Below are 20,620 nucleotides of genomic sequence, written 5' to 3' on the forward strand. Positions count from 1 at the left end.
GTGGAGGGGGTCAAAAACTGCCAAAAATTGTCTTACGCAATTAATGAATGGCGCCTTTAGTGTTACTATTGCTTGGAACTGCTAAAATTATAAATAAAGATAAGCATATTAATACAAACTTCAGTGACTAGGGCCGATACACGACTGCAACTTGTATGGGAACTGCACGCCGACTGCACGCCAATTGCAACGTCGGCGTGGAGCTCAACAAAATGACCCAGAACCCTGGCAGTTCCTAGTGGAACTCAGGTTTGGTGCAACAAAGGCACATTATGTTTTAGTCATCCGACTCATCTTGATGAGCACTTAGGAGAGTAGTAACCAAGATAGAGCTGATGCTGAAACCTGGCAGTACCTAGTGGAGCTCGGGTTTGGTGGGACATATATAGACACACGCTGTTTTGGATATCCGACTCGTCATAGATCAGTACCCAAGATAGCTGATGCTGAACCCTGACAGTACCTAGTGGAGCTCAGGTTTTATACAACATAGGCACACGCTGTTTTGGTCATGCAATTCGTTTTGATGAGTACTTAGGAAAGTAGTATCCAAGATAGAGCTGATGCTGAACTTTGGCTGTCCCTATTAGTGGAACTCAGGTTTGGTGCAACACAGGCACACGCTGTTTTAGTCAATCGACACGTCTTGATGAGCACTTGGAAGAGCAGTACAGAAGATATATAGAGCTAATGCTGAACCTTGGCTGTACCTAGTGGAACTCAGGTTTGATGCAAAATAGACACACGCTGTTTTGGTCATCCGACTCGTCATGATGAGCACTTAAGATAGCAGTACCCAAGATAGAGCTGATGCTGAACCCTGGCAGTACCTAGTGAAACTCAGGTTTGTTGCAACATAGGCACACGCTGTTTTGGTCATCTGACACGTCTTAATGAACACTTAGAAGAGCAGTACCCAAGATAGCTGATGCTGAACCCTGGCTGTACCTAGTGGAACTGTGTGTGTGTGTTTATGTGCGGAGCAGCGTGATTACCGCCAGTAGGTGTCCAGTCAGGATAGTTTTTCGGTCAATTGTGTGGTGTGGACGCAAAAATAAATTCAAGGACATTGGCTCGCTGATCCAACATTATGTAGGAAAGCCAGTTGGCTTCCTTACAAAAAGTACTGGGCGACCGCGTAGGATGTAATAAGCGCCTATGAAATTGTATATTACGTGTGGATGATATTGGCAATTTGATTTTCTCGTCTGGACACGTTTTTAATGGACAAAGTAAAAGCTGTACCTAACAGATAGGCGTACCGGACAGCAACCGGGGTCCGGTTAGTATATTTCTTTCTTGCTCTCACTTATAGCTGCGTTCTTAACAGACTTATTTTATTACGTACCCACTCGATCGAACATGAAACAAGCCTTGAATTGGATCAAAGTCGCGGTCCGGTACGTTTAGGTAGAAAAACTCCACGAGCCCTTACAAAGCTCTGCTTTTTGCTAGTTTTATTACAGTTTACTATCGCAAATAATGAATCTCGAGCAGTTTTATTTCTTACTACACCGACTTTCTTTGAGGGGTGAGTCGTCATACTAAATGTATGGGAGGGTTAAAGTTAATGTTTAGGATATTTCGGCTTTTATTTAAAAAAAGTTATTCATGTAATTTTACTCATTGGGTAACGCACTTTCGATATCAATTTGTAGTTTTCTGATATCTGTTATATTTACGGAATTATCGCCTGGCTACACTTAATGATTACACCCTGTATGTTCTTCCCCGGGATTTAAATCTCTAAGTATGCCAAATTTCAACTTAATCGGTTCATTGGTGAAGGCGAAAAGATAGCAGATAAACAGACGGACACACTTTCGCATTTATAATATTAGTATGGATTTAATATGACAGTCTCACGAAAGTTTAGTTATTAAAATTATTAAAAAAAAAACATATAAATAATAATGTGCCGCAGAGAATCTTCAAAAAGTTCCCATGAAAGTAAATGCGTCGCACCCATAAGTGAGAGCGAGAAAGAGATATTTGTTTCTCGCTCTCACTTATGGGTGCGACGCACCAAGGTCGCGGTGCGGTGCGATAGTGTGTTACGGCCTTTATGCCAGGGCCACACAAACGGGTAACGGCGTTTCGCGATAATAAGTAGTAATTCAAAATATGAACGGGAACAGTGTGGAAGGGGCTTAAGGGGCCGCTCTGATATATCTGATGGCGAATATACATGAGTTAAACCGTATCATTACCTAAAGTTAGACCAAGATAAGTCTGCAGCGATTTTAATAACCCACGCAATGCAAGTGTTATTTATACGTCATAATTTCACAGAAGTTTGAAAATAACACTTGCACTGCGTGGGCTATCAAAATCTCTTCTTGGTCTAACTCTAATGAACAGGACTGAAGACAGTGTAAATTGGCTTATCACAATACGTACTCTTTATCGTTCAAAACCCAGTCGCCCTTAGAGGAGCCCTCGGAGGCTCCCATGTACGGCAGGAAGAAGTCGTCGACATACTGGAACAATAATAACATTAGGTAAGTCCCACAATCAGAGTTATGGCTCCTCTAGACGATGGGCCAGCGCCGGCCACTGCAAGGGATGCAGCCATGCGATAGAATGAGATAGCAATATCACTTGCTCCCTCTAATCTAACGCATAAATGCGTCCCTTGGAGTGGCCGGCGCTGGCCCATCGTGTAGAGGAGCCATTATAACGTTCGGCTGCGGTGGCACATACTATACATAGAGGTACAAAGCAGACTTGCCAGATCGTTCCAAATCCAATCTAATTAAGTAAGTAATTATCTATTAACCGTGGAACTTATACAGTGTGTAAATCCAATACTGGCAATAAATCAAACCAGACATTTATCCATCATGAACTAAGAAGTTTTTTTAAGTTCTCGTCCATACAAAAAGAGAAAATGTTTTTCCACTTTTAAATGTTTTCCATTCTCCATTTTTTAGTAAGTTGTTGACACAATGAAAGACTATGTTTAAAGGTTTTCCTTTTTTCAATATTTGCAATAGATTCACCCTTATGCCTATAAGGGTGCCTCAAAAACTTAATTTTTGTTATTAAAACTTGGTCGAAGTAAACTGTTTATTTAAAAAAAAAATTATATCTTTTTTTTAAAGCGAAACCTATAAACCTAGAATATTAAAATCAAAGTGAATAATTAAGATTTAGTTAGTGGAAACCGTTTTATCCCGAAATGGAAATTTCATCAAAAAGTATGTATTGTCAGTCGCGCTATACCTACCGTATTTCGTTAGGATCGCAAAGCTATTCTTCCTGCTTAAATATGACCCCGTAGTTAATTTTTGAAAATTTTTCGTGCAGCAATATACAGTCGACGTCAAATATAATTATGTTTACTTTGACTTTGGCACCTTACTCCTTTGTAATAAGGCGAAAAATTATAATGTTTACGAGACATTACATGACATGACGTGACATTAGGTACGATAATACGAGCTTATTCAGGGACCATAATTTTAGGTATATCCGCAACGCAGGCTACGTCGCGCGTCGCGCGTCGTCAGGTGAACACAAACTCACAAGTCACAATCAGCAACAGGCTTCGTCACAAAACTATATCTACAGCGGAAAAAACTGCAACAGGCTTCGTCAACTTACTCTTTTTCTTCCTCGCGTTGTCCCGGCATTTTGCCACGGCTCATGGGATCCTGGGGTCCGCAAGACAACTAATCCCATGATTTGACGTAGGTACTAGTTTTTACGAAAGCGACTGCCATCTGACCTTCCAACCTAGAGGGGAAACTAGGCCTTATTGGGATTAGTCCGGTTTCCTCACGATGTTTTCCTTCACCGAAAAGCAACTGGTCAATATCAAATGGTATTTGGTACATAAGTTCCGAAAAACTCATTGGTACGAGCCGGGGTTTGAACCCGCGACCTCTGGATTGAAAGTCGCACGCTCTTACCGCTAGGCCACCAGCGCTCTCTTACTGCTAGGCCACCAGCGCTAGCTTCGCCAACTTACTCTAAAACTTACTCTTACAACTTACACACTGCCTGCTGGCGGCGAGTTACCTCTAACTCGCCGCCAGCAGGCAGTGTGCCCAGTTTCCCCGTTGTATGGCGATGGTCTCCCGTAGCGTGGCATCCACCAAACGCAACGCCAAATTCTTAAATAGGAGCTTTTTATGGCAGGTAGGTACGTAATTGTCAACAAGCGCCGACAGCTACTACCACGGAACAAAGAACGCCCAGACCAGACAGAAAGCGCCCTGAGCCTGGATTAGTATGGAAACCTAAAGCGGGGGGCTCAGGAATGTAAACCGCCTATGAGACGACATTTGAACGAAAACTAACCTAAAGCCTGTTCGGCCGGGCTACTACATCGTCAGTCAACGCCAGTACCGTCTTTACCATAAGGGCCCACGGGGCCCGTGCCCAGGGCCCCCATCCTCGGGGGGCCCCGAAGGACACACAGTAGTTCAGTATATTTGAATACCAAATAGAAGATCATAGTAGAAAAACGTTAGTTTAACAAAATTAGCCTTCTTTACTTTCCAAAAGGGCTCCAAATTCTTATGTGCCCAAGGGCCCCAGCATAGTTGAAGATGGCCCTGATCATCGCCTCCCGGCTGATACTTTGTCTAATGATAGTTTAGATGCTATCATGAAATAAAAAAATATGTTGATTATATAACCCGTGAACAGCGGCGTGTGGTTCCTGTCTACTGCCGCCACATCACGATGCATCCCCCACTCGTTGTTAAGGTTCCTGTCTACTGCCGCCACATCACGATGCACCCCCCACTCGTTGTTAAGGTTCCTGTCTACTGCCGCCACATCACGATTCATCCCCAACTCGTTGTTAAGGTTCCTGTCTACTGTCGCCACATCACGATGCACCCGCCACTCGTTGGTAAGGTTCCTGTCTACTGCCGCCACATCACGATGCACCCCCCACTCGTTGTTAAGGTTCCTGTCTACTGCCGCCACATCACGATTCATCCCCAACTCGTTGTTAAGGTTCCTGTCTACTGTCGCCACATCACGATGCACCCGCCACTCGTTGTTAAGGTTCCTGTCTACTGCCGCCACATCACGATTCATCCCCAACTCGTTGTTAAGGTTCCTGTCTACTGTCGCCACATCACGATGCACCCGCCACTCGTTGGTAAGGTTCCTGTCTATTGCCGCCACATCACGATTCATCCCCAACTCGTTGTTAAGGTTCCTGTCTACTGCCGCCACATCACGATGTACCCCCCACTCGTTGTTAAGGTTCCTGTCTACTGCCGCCACATCACGATGCATCCCCCACTCGTTGTTAAGGTTCCTGTCTACTGCCACCACATCACGATGCACCCCCCACTACAAGCTCGGTCTGAGGTCACCTTAGTATAGTTAGTATGTGGAGCAGGGATGTTGCGAATATTCGCATCCGCATCCGCGGAACATCCGCATTATTTTCAACATCCTCATCTGCATCCGCATCCGCATAAAATCAATGCGGAGCTTATGCGGATGCGGATGTCAAACAAGTCGGTACAGGAACGTCTTAGCGGCTTAAGTGCTAGGTAATTTCGTCATTACCTATAACGAAAACGTCTAGATCCAGAAAAGTCGGCCAAGTTACTGTTTATTAAATATAACGCACCTATATTCTTGCTCAAATACTAAACGTTTCGCAAAAAAAAAATATTAAAATATTTGACGTTTTTTAAGTACCTAATCTTGACATCCGCATCCACATCCGCGGATGTGAGCCTTTAAATATCCGCATATCCGCAAAAAATCTGCATCCGCAACATCCCTGATGTGGAGGAGTAGGTATATGAGTAATAGGGGCATTATTTATACATAATAGGACTATTTCTTTTATTGATTTCTCTCACCCTGATTATCTAATTGATATCTTTAAATTCAATGTTATAGACAATATAGACTGTTTGTGGGAATAGGGACTTTATCGAGACAAAAAATACAAACTAAACAATAATAAAACTAAACTACATGGAATATAAAACTTAAAATAATCATATAAATAGACTTATAAATAAACTTATAAATAAAAAATGCTCCCTAGGTCGCTGTCATGAGTTATGGTGCCCAGTAGGCTGGCAGCGTTACCTCGTTGGATGGCCAGACTTAGTCTCTGGCCGAAGTAGCCAGCCCTCTGGTCACCAGACGCATCTATAAGGCGCTCGGAAATTTCTTTATATAAAGACTTCGCACTGCGCCCCCACGGACCCAGAGTTTCGACTCCGAACGGTGCAAATAATTAGCCCTCGCCGAGGACAGCATATTTGCGCCGCTTGTTTAGTTCCGCTGTTGTGGCCGCAGCCCCCGCCTTGACGGAGGTCGCCTGTAGGTGGGACGGCGCGAGCGTGTCAACGCAGGTGGCGTCCCACACAAGCGTCCTCCCCAGCTTCCACGGAATGAGTGACATCTCGTCGGGCCGCTTGCCGTCGTCGCGTGCGATACCGTTCGGCTCAAGTATGGCCGGCACGCTGACGGAAGCAAGCGCCCTACGGATGACATCATTCAAGGATGCGTGGCGGGTGATACGGCCGGCGCTCCTCTGGGGTTGTCTATTGTTTGTCCGAAAATTATATAAAATAATACTCATATGCCCGAATTTTATTTGCCCGAATTTCATTTGCCCGAATTGTTTGTTTACCATAAAAATGATGTGACATACTCTTTGTTTACCCGATTATTAGATTCCAGAACGTACGAGTGCCATACGTGTTGTTGTCCATATTATTAATTGTAATAATATTATTTAATAGAATATTTAACCTCACCTAACCCACTTTTCCAGTAGTATTTCTTTTCTGTAAGGGTCGCAGTTCAAACCTAACCTAACCCATTTTTCTAGTAGCATTTGGTTTCTGTAAGGGTAGCAATTCAAACCTAACCTAACCCACTTTTCTGATAGTATTTCTTTTCTGTAAGGGTCGCAGTTCAAACCTAACCTAACCTACTTTTCTAGTAGCATTTATTTTCTGTGTAGGGTGCAGTTCAAACCTAACCTAACCCACTTTTCCAATCGCATTTCTTTTCTGTAAGGGTCGCGGTTCAAACCTAACCTAACCCACTTTTCCAGTAGCATTACTTTTCTGTAAGGGTCGCAGTTCAAACCTAACCTAACCCATTTTTCTAGTAGCATTTGGTTTCTGTAAAAAAAATATATTATGGCTAGTGATAATTATGGCTTACAATGATGATGACAAATGATATTATTGAAATTGATTTTATGGGAAACAAAGTTTCTGGCACGTGACTAATATAGTAAACAATAAGTATTGCATATGTAATTATGGGAAACAATATAATGGCTGTTGACTATTATGGCAAATGAAATTCTGGCAAGTGGGTGTATACCCTCCTCTGGCAAGACAAGCCGTGGTGACCCAGATCGTCTACCATGGTGCCACAGCGGCAGCGGTGGGGCTCGTTAGTTTTGGTGCCCAGTCGTAAGCAGGTGGCAAGAGTGAGGGTCGTCTTGTCGAGCAGGGTGCCAATATTGGCTGATGGTAATGCGTGAAGCCAGTAACCAGCTTCCGGTTCCGCCACTGCCAGCAGACGAGCGCGCTCTGCTGAACTCTGAGCAGAGTCCGTGAGTTCTTTTAAGGTTGATCGGCAGAGCGGCTCGTCCCACTGTTTTTGTGATTTAAGGGAAACTGGAAGCGGGCTGCCTGGGCAGGACTGCAGCCAGACGTCTTGGGCCTCATTCAGAGTGGTGGTGCACTCGTTTCCAGCAGCTGGGCAAAAAATCTTAGCCGCAAGGTTCTGTGTACTATGGAAAGAGGCCAATAACGCAGGGAGGGCCACACTGACCACTTGGCGTATGCCCAGGCCGCCATGACGGATTGGCAGGGAGGCCTGAGTCCAGGCGCGGTTATCGAGGTGGATGTTAAGGATTGATGAGAGAGTAGTTTTGAGTACGGAATCTAAAGGCTCGATAAGATGGGGATGTTTCCAGATGGGGCTGCATCTGAGTATATATGTGAATTTGGGAACGAACAAGCAAAACTTTATGATGACTAATGCCATGTGTGAACTGATTTTTAAAAGGCGGTCCGAATAGGCTTGATGGATACTGAGATGTTCGTTGATGAGCGGTGGAAATGATTCCGGGAAGATGGGAGCACCTAGGAGTCGGAGGGATTGTCTGTCGATAATTTTGATATTGGGAGCCAGAATATTGAAAGCATGAGGTTATGTTTTTCAAGTCAACAGCAGGAAGGGGCTTGTTGATGAAGAGCTCGCATTTAGAGAAGTTTAGCTCCAGACCTATTGCGCTAAAGGAGTCAGTTAGGTTTTTCAAGTCATCTAAAACGGTTTTCCAGTCTCCCCCTAGAGTCCCATCGTCGAGGTACCAGGAGTTGAATTTTGACTTTAGGTCGGAAATGACTGGATGGATGGCGAGGCTGAAAATGGCGGGTCCCAAAGGGTCACCCTGCTGACAGCCCACCGCTGACGACAAGCGATTTGTTTTAAAGAGTAGGTGCGAGGGCTGGTGATAGCACTGCCATAGGTATTTGTAGATCAGGGGGGTGGCGTCCTGAATTTGTGTAAGAAGAGCGCCTTTGTTAATTGTAATGTACTTATAATTATTATGTAAGTTAAGTTATTTTTTTGACATGTATTTTATTGCTATTTTAATTCTAGTTATTTTATTGATTTTATTGTACATCGAACACAATCTTTGTATTGTTATATGAATAAAATAAATAATAATTACCCAGGTGATGAAGGCACGCACTTTGTTGACAAAAGACTGTTAAGGACTTTTGTGAGCCGACTGACAAAGCGCTCCTTCACCGACTGTCTTATAAGTACCCTCGTAAGACTGTAATTTTGGATTTCACGGGCCTATATATCCCGGTCGTTTGTAAGACTTGCGTGGGGAAATAGATTCAACACGTAGAGTCCCTTTGGAGAGCTTTAATGTCATGTAGCGCCTCCTGGAACCCGTTCACAGGCACAACAATTTTAAACACCCATGAACCGGTCTCTAACTGTCAGCCTCGAACTACTGTAGAAAAATGAACATGCTGTAATTTAATATTTCATAATAAATGAATTCAAATCAAATCAAATCATCAAACAAATGCGCCTATCTTGCCCTTACCAGGATTTGAACCTGGGACCGGGTTACTAATGGATTACCGAAATATTTTTGCCAGATTTTCATATCCCAAACAATTTATCCCAAAAATATAAAATCCAACTAATCATTTCCCAACTAAACAAGTCGAAAAAAAATATTTTCCAAGAGAACGATATGCAAAAAAATATTTTGACATTTCCTTACTTTGGCAACATTTATTTTACCAAATTTTAATTACTCGAAAGTATTAGTTGGCAAAGAATACAAAAACCATAACAAAACATGACAAATGTAACAGTTATCAAAAAAAGAAATTGCCAATTTTTATTTGAACAAATTTTAATTTGTCCAAATGAGTACTTACCAAAGAATACAAAAACCAAAACTAAACGTGACAAACTATTGTATTTTGTCATTTTCTTATTTTGACAATTATTATTTCACATTTTGTTATTTATTTAATAAATACTTTAAATAATTCCAAATTTAGTAATGGCAAATATTACAGAACAAATGTCAAACATTATTATCTGTAGGGTGGTACGAATTGCATTTCACTAATATTTTAATAAGTGGGTAGGAGATTGAAGTATCCGTATAAGCGTCTGAATACCGTCGATATTTATTATTAACTTATTCAACTGACTTTTTCTCGGCAACTCGGCAGCCGGTCGACGAAGCCCCGCTTCTCGCTTCGCGTGGCTTCTATTTTCTGCTCTGAGGAACACAAGGTAACTAACGAACCTATCTAGGTAAAAATACAGGTAATACTGTAGTGTTTTTACAATGCGGGGGGCTCCGATAACAATCCCTTTTTTTAAAGTAAGTGAGACCCGGCAGCCGGTCGACGAAGCCCCGCTTCGCGGGGCTTCTATTTTCTGCTCTAAGGAACACAAGGTAACTAACGAACCTATCTAGGTGGAAATATACGTAATACTGTAGTGTTTTTTAATGCGGGGGGCTTCGCCCCCCGAGCCCCCCTTTCGGGGGGCTTCGCTCCCCCGTCCCCCCTTTTGGTAGCTTTCGCGTGGTTTAGACTAACGCAACATATTCTAAAGTATGACTTAATTAATAATCGTTAACAAGTGAGACTCGGCAGCCGGTCGACGAAGCCCCGCTTCTCGCTTCGCGGGGCTTCTATTTTCTGCTCTGAGGAACACAAGGTAACTAACGAACCTATCTAGGTAAAAATACAGGTAATACTGTAGTGTTTTTACAATGCGGGGGGCTCCGATAACAATCCTTTTTTTTAAAGTAAGTGAGACCCGGCAGCCGGTCGACGAAGCCCCGCTTCGCGGGGCTTCTATTTTCTGCTCTGAGGAACACAAGGTAACTAACGAACCTATCTAGGTGGAAATATACGTAATACTGTAGTGTTTTTTAATGCGGGGGGCTTCGCCCCCCGAGCCCCCCTTTCGGGGGGCTTCGCCCCCCCGTCCCCCCTTTTGGTAGCTTTCGCGTGGTTTAGACTAACGCAACATATTCTAAAGTATGACTTAATTAATAATCGTTAACAAGTGAGACTCGGCAGCCGGTCGACGAAGCCCCGCTTCTCGCTTCGCGGGGCTTCTATTTTCTGCTCTGAGGAACACAAGGTAACTAACGAACCTATCTAGGTAAAAATACAGGTAATACTGTAGTGTTTTTACAATGCGGGGGGCTCCGATAACAATCCCTTTTTTTAAAGTAAGTGAGACCCGGCAGCCGGTCGACGAAGCCCCGCTTCGCGGGGCTTCTATTTTCTGCTCTGAGGAACACAAGGTAACTAACGAACCTATCTAGGTGGAAATATACGTAATACTGTAGTGTTTTTTAATGCAGGGGGCTTCGCCCCCCGACTCCCCCTTTCGGGGGGCTTCGCCCCCCCGTCCCCCCTTTTGGTAACTTTCGCGTGGTTTAGACTAACGCAACATATTCTAAAGTATGACTTAATTAATAATCGTTAACAAGTGAGACTCGGCAGCCGGTCGACGAAGCCCCGCTTCTCGCTTCGCGGGGCTTCTATTTTCTGCTCTGAGGAACACAAGGTAACTAACGAACCTATCTAGGTAAAAATACAGGTAATACTGTAGTGTTTTTACAATGCGGGGGGCTCCGATAACAATCCTTTTTTTTAAAGTAAGTGAGACCCGGCAGCCGGTCGACGAAGCCCCGCTTCGCGGGGCTTCTATTTTCTGCTCTAAGGAACACAAGGTAACTAACGAACCTATCTAGGTGGAAATATACGTAATACTGTAGTGTTTTTTAATGCGGGGGGCTTGGGCTTCGCCCCCCCGTCCCCCCTTTTGGTAGCTTTCGCGTGGTTTAGACTAACGCAGCATATTCTAAAGTATGACTTAATTAATAATCGTTAACAAGTGAGACTCGGCAGCCGGTCGACGAAGCCCCGCTTCTCGCTTCGCGGGGCTTCTATTTTCTGCTCTGAGGAACACAAGGTAACTAACGAACCTATCTAGGTAAAAATACAGGTAATACTGTAGTGTTTTTACAATGCGGGGGGCTCCGATAACAATCCCTTTTTTTAAAGTAAGTGAGACCCGGCAGCCGGTCGACGAAGCCCCGCTTCGCGGGGCTTCTATTTTCTGCTCTAAGGAACACAAGGTAACTAACGAACCTATCTAGGTGGAAATATACGTAATACTGTAGTGTTTTTTCAATGCGGGGGGCTTCGCCCCCCGGGCCCCCCTTTCGGGGGGCTTCGCCCCCCCGTCCCCCCTTTTGGTAGCTTTCGCGTGGTTTAGACTAACGCAACATATTCTAAAGTATGACTTAATTAATAAAAAAACAATTGTTGCATATTACAATCCCCTTTTTTAAAGCAAGTGAGACTCGGCAGCCGGTCGACGAAGCCCCGCTTCTCGCTTCGCGGGGCTTCTATTTTCTGCTCTGAGGAACACAAGGTAACTAACGAACCTATCTAGGTAAAAATACAGGTAATACTGTAGTGTTTTTACAATGCGGGGGGCTCCGATAACAATCCCTTTTTTTAAAGTAAGTGAGACCCGGCAGCCGGTCGACGAAGCCCCGCTTCGCGGGGCTTCTATTTTCTGCTCTAAGGAACACAAGGTAACTAACGAACCTATCTAGGTGGAAATATACGTAATACTGTAGTGTTTTTTCAATGCGGGGGGCTTCGCCCCCCGGGCCCCCCTTTCGGGGGGCTTCGCCCCCCCGTCCCCCCTTTTGGTAGCTTTCGCGTGGTTTAGACTAACGCAACATATTCTAAAGTATGACTTAATTAATAAAAAAACAATTGTTGCATATTACAATCCCTTTTTTTAAAGCAAGTGAGACTTGGCAACCGCTCTAAGGAACACAAGGTAACTCACGAACCTACCTAGGTAATAGTGGTTTTTTGGGCAGCTTTCGGGCTGTTTAGTTTCCCAAACCAAACTAAGCACCTACTTTACCTAACCTAGCCGTAACACATTTTTAATAACCTAATGTTTTGGATAGACATAATTTGTCCAGTAGTGGTTTTGCAATACATTTGTTTGAACAAACATTTTTTAAGTAAAGATATTTTTGGTAAAAATAATTTTGTCCAGTGATTCATTTGACGAAAATAAATTTGAGCGAACATTTATAGTCTAAGTAAAACATTTGGAAAAAAAACAGTTGGTCTTAATAAAAGTTGCAAAGTAATAGTTTGGGAAATGATCATTTGTCGGAATTTAAGTTTGTTAAATGTTCATATGGGAAAGATTGAGTTGACAAACGTGCAGTTGGTAAAATTTGGTTGGGAAACAAAATTTGGTCAAAAAAGTTTCGGTAAATTAAAAGGATCCCGTTTCGCACGTCTGCAATAGTGGTGTATATCTCGTGGGCGGGTTAGTCTGGTGGTGGAACGCCGCGGTCGGCTGCGTATACTGTTTAAGACGAGGAGTATTACCAATGTTTCGCGCGTCTGCAACAGTGGTACATATCTCGTGGGCGGTGTAGACGACGCAATATACTGGACCTGAAATAAATAACCTGAAACATAAAACTTAGTAATTAATATACATTTTAGTTTAATATTATAAAATCATATGTAGGTACTTACCTTGCTTACCACTGTTGTTTTCTATGTGTTAATAAAGTGTGCGCGAGAGCATGTATATGTGTGCAACGAGCATCGGCTATCGGCCAATCAACGTCAGTTCCCTATACGCCACCGAGCGACACACGCATGTCCATGCGCTCTAACACTTACCTCAAAAAGTATCCCTAGTTGTTCTAATTTCTGCTCCTCTCCACCCGTGGCTGCAATCGTCGGCTACACATGGTCCTATCAAACCGGATCCTGAGGAGCACGGATGTCGGGACGCAAAGGAATGTTCCACACGCCTCCGCACACCATGGTTAAAACGCGGGGTGCTCTCGAAAGAGAAAAGTTGAAACATGCCACGGATGCTCAGAGTGAAGTGCCAGGCCCAAAGAACTCCAAAGAAGAAGAATTTACGGATCACGCAAGCCAGTTCAACGCGAAGGCGCTCAGTTTGCAGATTCAGCCCACCGCAAAAGAGGGTAGCATCAAAACTGAAACTGAACATGGATATCACCGATCCAATACTTCGAATAAGACTTCGATGTCTTCACTACAAGCAAAAAGAAAGCAATTAGAGTTAGACGCCGCCGAAGCTAAAGCTAGGATCGAGAAGGAGTTAATAGATAAAAAGCTAGACGCTGCACTCGCTAAGCTGTATGAAGAATATTCTCAGAAGTCCCGTTGCAGTGAAGAACAACGATCTATTTTGTCCGAAACATCTCAAAAAGTGGAACAGTGGCTCGAGAGAAGTCGCCAAGACGATCAAAACGAACGCGTTCTCGCGACCCCTGGGCAAGAACCGAACCCCGGACCCAGCTCACTTCAAACCCTAGCACAAGCAATGGAAAAACTAGCTACTACAACTCAAAGTGCTAATACTCGTCTTTTATCTCGATTAGCCACGTCTAAGGACTTACCGTTATTTTCTGGTGAATCGCTCGAGTGGATACAATTTAAAAAATCATACGAACAATCCACCAAGTTATGCAACTATAGTGATTCTGAAAATATCGCAAGATTAGACAAATGTCTCCGTGGTGAAGCTAAAGAAACGGTCTCATCTTTATTTACGACTGACACCCCACCACGCGCCATCCTAGACGCACTAGAGCTACGATTCGGAAGACCTGACCTAATCATAAATAAAATCTTAACACAATTTAAGAAATTGCAACCTTTACCGCAAGCGTATCATATGGAGTTGGTGAACTTCGCCGTCAAAGTGAAGAATTACGTGGCAGCTGCAGAGTCTATTAATCAGACCGATCATCTTCGAAGCCCTGAGTTACTAAGCATCGTTATATCAAAGTGTCCCAGTGCGCTTATCAACAAGTGGGCAGACTATATATACGAACATAGCGATACAAACAAAGCTAAATTACAGTTATTCTCCGAGTTCCTGCACAAAGAAGCTACGAAGATCGCCGCCGCTGGTGTAACTCATATCCATTCTCAAAATGAACATAAGTTTCCAAAAAAGATGGAAGACCGAAAACTTCAAGTTCACCCCATTTTAAACAATGATAATGATACTAACACGAAGTGCAAGTTTTGTAAGATGTCTTATCATCCGCTGACTAATTGCATCAAATTTAAACGCGCGCTACGCAGGGATAAATGGCGCTTTGTTAAAATAAACAGAATATGCCATAAATGCCTGTTGCTAGGCCACGGGAAAGAAACCTGCCCGGCCGCATCGTGCGATATTGACGGCTGCGGGCTGCCCCACCACCGCCTCCTTCACTGGCCGAACAAACCTAACGCAGCCAGCGCAGCGCCCCGCAATAGCAGCACCAACGAAGACATAAATAATACGCCAACATTAAGTGCGACAGATGAACCTGCCAACAACAATCCCACGACCGCAATCGTAACCAATACTGTCGTGGAACCTAGTGACAGTGTTTACCTAAAGTCTGTACGAGTGAACCTCCATGGACCTAGCGGCACTATTGCTACTTATGCCCTTTTAGATGATGGGGCCGCAGTGAGTCTGATATCAGCTGATCTTGCTAACTGTGTCAACCTTCAAGGTCAGCCAAAGACAATAAGTATGAAATGTGCATGGAAATCTAAATTCGAGTGTACAATTGAAACTGTGAACTTTAAAATCTCGAACTCAAGTGGTGAAATGTACGATTTACGTGCGCGAAAAATGAGTGAGCTAGACTTACCAACGCTGGACCTATCTAACGTGAACTTAGACTCCTACGATTATTTACGTGACCTAAAAAGTGTTATACCCTGCTGTAATATGGAACCGAAGTTATTAATCGGACAGGACTATTACCATTTGTTAATGCCGCTAAAGACTGTTTATCGGGGCGATTTTGAACCTTGTGCCACATTAACAAAACTCGGTTGGTGTTTACACGGATCCTTACCTGCAGCTATATTCGGTCGACCTTCGACCGCCGAGCATGCCTTGACAACAGTGCTGTACGAGCGCGCTAAATCAGCCGCCGAAATCTGCAACGCATGCACTCCGCCCTCCACCGCCACCCCCGCGGACATACTTACCGCGCGGCGGGAGATGCACACATGCACAGACGCAGACACACACTCATCACCACAATGGTCAAGCGATGCACTTAGCGACAGCGCAGATAAACAACTTCATGAACTGGTTCGTCGATCGTTTGCGCTCGAATCAATAGGAGTGAACTCTAAGCCACGCGTAAATAAGGACGACATTCGTGCAGTCAACATCATTGATAACTCTGCAAGATTAATTAACGGGAGTTATGAAATTAGTTTACCATGGAAAAACGATGCTAAACTGCCTGACTCTTACCCAAATGCTTATAAGAGATTCCTCGCTGTGGAAAGAAGAATGCTGTCAGATGAAGGATACGCCTCCAGGTATACGGAGCGTATTAATCATTTACTTGAAAACAATTACGCCCGATTATTATCAGACGAAGAATTGTTAGCGCCACATATGCGCGTATTTTATTTAGCCCATTTTGGAGTTGACAACAAAAACAAGAAAAAATTGAGACTAGTGCATGACGCTTCAGCCGCCACCGCCGGTCGCTCCCTGAACGACTACCTACTCCAGGGTCCTGACCTACTTCAGTCTTTACTGGGCATCATGCTACGCTTTCGAGAAAAACCAGTCGCAATTATGGGCGATATAAAAGAATTCCTCCTTCGCATCAAGATAACGAAAGAAGACCAGCACGCATTACGATTTTTATGACGCGAGAACGTAAACAGCGAATTAAAAACCTACGTTATGACGTCATTATTATTTGGAACCAATTGTTCTCCATTCATTGCACAACATATTAAAAATAAAAATGCAATGCGATTCCAAAACGAAATGCCTGAAGCGGTCGAAGCCATCCTGAAGTCACATTATATGGACGACTACATCGAGAGTGTGGACAACGAGCAGTTAGCTATCAAGATGATAAAAGAAGTTGCCGAAATCCACAAACAAGGTGGCTTCGAAATAAGAAATTGGATATCTAACAAACCTGAAGTTTTGGAATGCACGCCAAAAGAAACCTTAAGTGACAAGGCAATAAGGTTCAAAACCGGATGCGACGACGTACCTGAGAGAACGCTCGGGTTGCTATGGTACCCGGCCAGCGACACATTCGGCTTTGATTTATCACTTAAACGCATTCCGACGGAGATAATTAACTTGCAACGAAAACCCACGAAGCGGGAACTCCTGCGCATCTATATGTCAATATTTGACATTTTTGGCTTCCTTGCACCATTTACTGTCAAAGCAAAAATAATGCTACGAAATATCTGGAGAACGGATACTAAATGGGATGATGAGATTCCTACGAATGAATATACAGTATTTCGCAACTGGATAACGGAATTACAATCTTTGAAAGATTTGCGCATTCCAAGATTTTATTTTCACGGCGAACAGGTTATGAGCGAGCGCGATAAACTGATAACGCTCGCCGCCACACCTTGCGCCAGAATGAGACGACCATAGAACTCGAACTTCACATTTTTTGCGATGCTGCTCCTACTGCATACGCTGCCGTCGCTTATTGGCGCAAAATATGTAGCATCAATGCAGTACAAGTTTCATTCATCGCGAGTAAATGTCGTTCGTCACCTGTGAAGAAATATATAACTATACCTAAACTTGAGATGGAATCAGCTGTTATCGCCTGCAGACTCGCTGACACAATAGCGCGCGAACACAGGTTGAGCGCCTGCACACGGTACTTCTGGACCGATTCTTTAATCGTTTTGCATCAAATAAAAAACGATACGCGCAACTATAAAGTTTTTGTCGCTAACAGACTTGGCGAAATTGATGAATTATCTCAATCCTGTGAATGGAATTATGTACCTACCGACTTGAATATAGCTGACAAAGCGACTAAATTAAATACTTACGAGTTGAATAACGACTGCGACTGGCTCCGTGGCCCTGCATTCCTGTACTCGCCGCGGGACACGTGGCGGAAGTATGACGCTGCAAAACAAAAGATAAACAAAGATCAGCTGTTGCAAGTAAACATGCTATATGAAATAAAGGATGAAGACTTACCTGTTGTTCCTGATTTGAATAAATTCTCTTCGTGGACCAGGCTATGGAGATGTATGGCAAATGTTTTGTTGTTTATTACGAGGTGCCGAAGACCTGGTAACGCGCAGATTGATGCCGACACGATGCAACGCGCTGAAACTGAATTATTGCGTTACTCACAGATAAAATCGTTTCCAGAAGAGATTTATGCACTGAAAAATAATAAGGCAATCGAACCAAGCAGCCGATTGCGCAAATTAACGCCAATATTAGATGAACACGGATTGCTACGCGTCGGCGGGAGGATCGACGCTGCTTCGTATATTGATTACGACCTGAAACGTCCCGTTATACTTGACGGGCGTGATTATATAACGAGATTGATAATCAAGCGTTATCACGTGATGGCTGCGCACGGTAATAATGAAACTGTAGTCAACGATATTCGTCAAAAATATTGGATTGTCAACTTACGCCCTACAGTACGTACAGTTGCCGCACGATGTTTGTATTGCCGAATAAAAAAAGCAAGACCTAGTAACCCACGCATGGAAGACTTACCGGCGGCGCGACTCGCTCATCATCAACGCCCGTTTCCGATGGATTCTGGCGGCGTTGGATGCGCGAGGTACTACCAAATCTTCTACCACGACAAAAATGGTGCCAAGAGGGCAAACAGCTGAAAAAGGGCGATGTCGTGGTAATCGTAGACCCAGCGATGCCTATAAATGTCTGGCCCAAAGGACGGGTCCATGAAGTTCACGCTGGCGCCGACGGGCGCATTCGAATCGTCGATATAAAAACACAATCCGGAATGCTTACCAGACCAGTGGCGCGTTTAGCGTTGCTCCCCACAGCTGATGATGATTGTCCTTGACGGACAATGGGGCCGAGAATGTAGACGACGCAATATACTGGACCTGAAATAAATAACCTGAAACATAAAACTTAGTAATTAATATACATTTTAGTTTAATATTATAAAATCATATGTAGGTACTTACCTTGCTTACCACTGTTGTTTTCTATGTGTTAATAAAGTGTGCGCGAGAGCATGTATATGTGTGCAACGAGCATCGGCTATCGGCCAATCAACGTCAGTTCCCTATACGCCACCGAGCGACACACGCATGTCCATGTGCACTTGCCTCAAAAAGTATCCCTAGTTGTTCTTATTTCTGCTCCTCTCCACCCGTGGCTGCAATCGTCGGCTACAGGCGGGTTAGTCTGGTGGTGGACGGCCGCGGTCGGCTGCTTATACTGTTTAAGACGAGGAGTATTACCAGTGTTTCGCGCGTCTGCAACAGTGGTACATATCTCGTGGGCGGGTTAGTCTGGTGGTGGAACGCCGCGGTCGGCTACGTATACTGTTTAAGACGAGGAGTATTACCAGTGTTTCGCGCGTCTGCAACAGTGGTACATATCTCGTGGGCGGGTTAGTCTGGTGGTGGACGGCCGCGGTCAGCTGCGTATACTGTTTAAGACGAGGAGTATTACCAGTGCTGCGCGCGTCGGCAACAGTGGTACATATCTCGTGGGCGGGTTAGTCTGGTGGTGGACGGCCGCGGTCGGCTGCGTATTTTCTATATATCTTCGGCTGTAAAAATAAACAGATATTTCACACTTCTTGCGACTCTCGGAGGTATTTAAAATTAACATTAAATAAAATATGATATGATATGAAAAATATTTTGGCCATAATTGAATTGTTTGGTATAAGCTTTTATCGCTGACTGTAATTTTCTTTCCACAGGCAATCGACAACTTATCGAGACAATTCTATCAACCACCATAATAAAGTCCTTCTAAATGACGTTTTATTTATTTGCGGCGCCCTTTACTTATTTTGACGTGAAACATAGGTGAACGTCTTTAAAAACCAATTAAAAACGGCTGCTATTTAACTGATCACCAGATTTAGTAAAATTTAATACCAAAAAAGTCTATTTTACCACCCTAAAATAATGAATGATCACCAAAATTATAACACCATTTTAATGTGAAATGATTATCAATTTTATTACACTTTACTATCCTTTTAAAGGAAATGACACCAACCTAATCATTATTAACCCAAAAATACTAAATGATTACCAAATTTGAAACCCCATTTTAATGTGAAATGATAACCAAATTTTTTTATCTTGCTATCCTATTAAAAAAAATGACACCAAAATAATCATTGTAAACCCAAAAATAGTAAATGACCACCAAAATTAGAACTCCATTTTAATGTAAAATTATAACCAAATTTTTAAATCCTGATATCATATTAAAGCAAATGACTCCAAAATAATCATTGTAAACCCAAAAATAGTAAATGACCACCAAAATTGTAACCACATTTTAATTAAAAATGTGCAAATATTTAATATAATTACCGTTATCCTATTAAATTAATTAGTCCACTTCGTCACCCTTTTCTAGTAGCATTTTATTTCTGTAACAGTCGCAGTTCTAACCTAACCTAAACCACTTTTCTAGTAGCATTTCGTTTCTGTAAGGGTCGCAGTTCAAACCTAACCTAACCTAATCCACTTTTCTAGTAGCATTTCTTTTCTGCAAGGGTCGCAGTTCAAACCTAACGTAACCCATTTTTCTAGTAGCATTTCTTTTCTGCAAGGTTTGCAGTTCAAACCTAACCTAACCCACTATTCTAGTAGTATTTCGTTTCTGTATGGGTCGCATTTCAAACCTAACCTAACCCACTTCTCTAGTAGCATTTTTTTTCTGTAAGGGTCGCAGTTCAAACCTAACCTGACCCACTTTTCTAGTAGCATTTCTTTTTTGTAAGGGTCGCAGTTCAAACCTAACCTAACCCACTTTTCTAGTAGCATTTCTTTTCTGCAAGGGTCGCAGTTCAAACTTAACCTAACCCACTTTTCTAGTAGCATTTCTTTTCTGTAAGGGTCGCAGTTCAAACCTAACCTATCCCACTTTTGTAGTAGCAGTTCTTTTCTGTAAGGGTCGCAGTTCAAACCTAACCTAACCCACTTTTCTAGTAGCATTTCTTTTC

At 43.3% G+C, this 20,620-nt stretch overlaps 1 protein-coding gene across 1 annotated transcript in view; it reads right to left on the reverse strand.

Moving 5' to 3' along the window:
* LOC134803659 (uncharacterized) overlaps positions 1-20,620 on the reverse strand; it is a 64,924-nt gene that overhangs the window by 13,390 nt on the left and 30,914 nt on the right. The window contains exons 4-5 of the mRNA XM_063776447.1: positions 19,102-19,201; positions 2,401-2,480 (exon numbers count right to left, since the gene is read on the reverse strand). Coding sequence (XP_063632517.1) covers positions 2,401-2,480; positions 19,102-19,201 — 180 coding nt within the window. The remainder of the gene's footprint in view (positions 1-2,400; positions 2,481-19,101; positions 19,202-20,620) is intronic.

The sequence above is a fragment of the Cydia splendana genome, chromosome 27 (genome assembly GCF_910591565.1).
Source record: "Cydia splendana chromosome 27, ilCydSple1.2, whole genome shotgun sequence".
Taxonomy (NCBI): Eukaryota; Metazoa; Arthropoda; class Insecta; order Lepidoptera; family Tortricidae; genus Cydia; species Cydia splendana.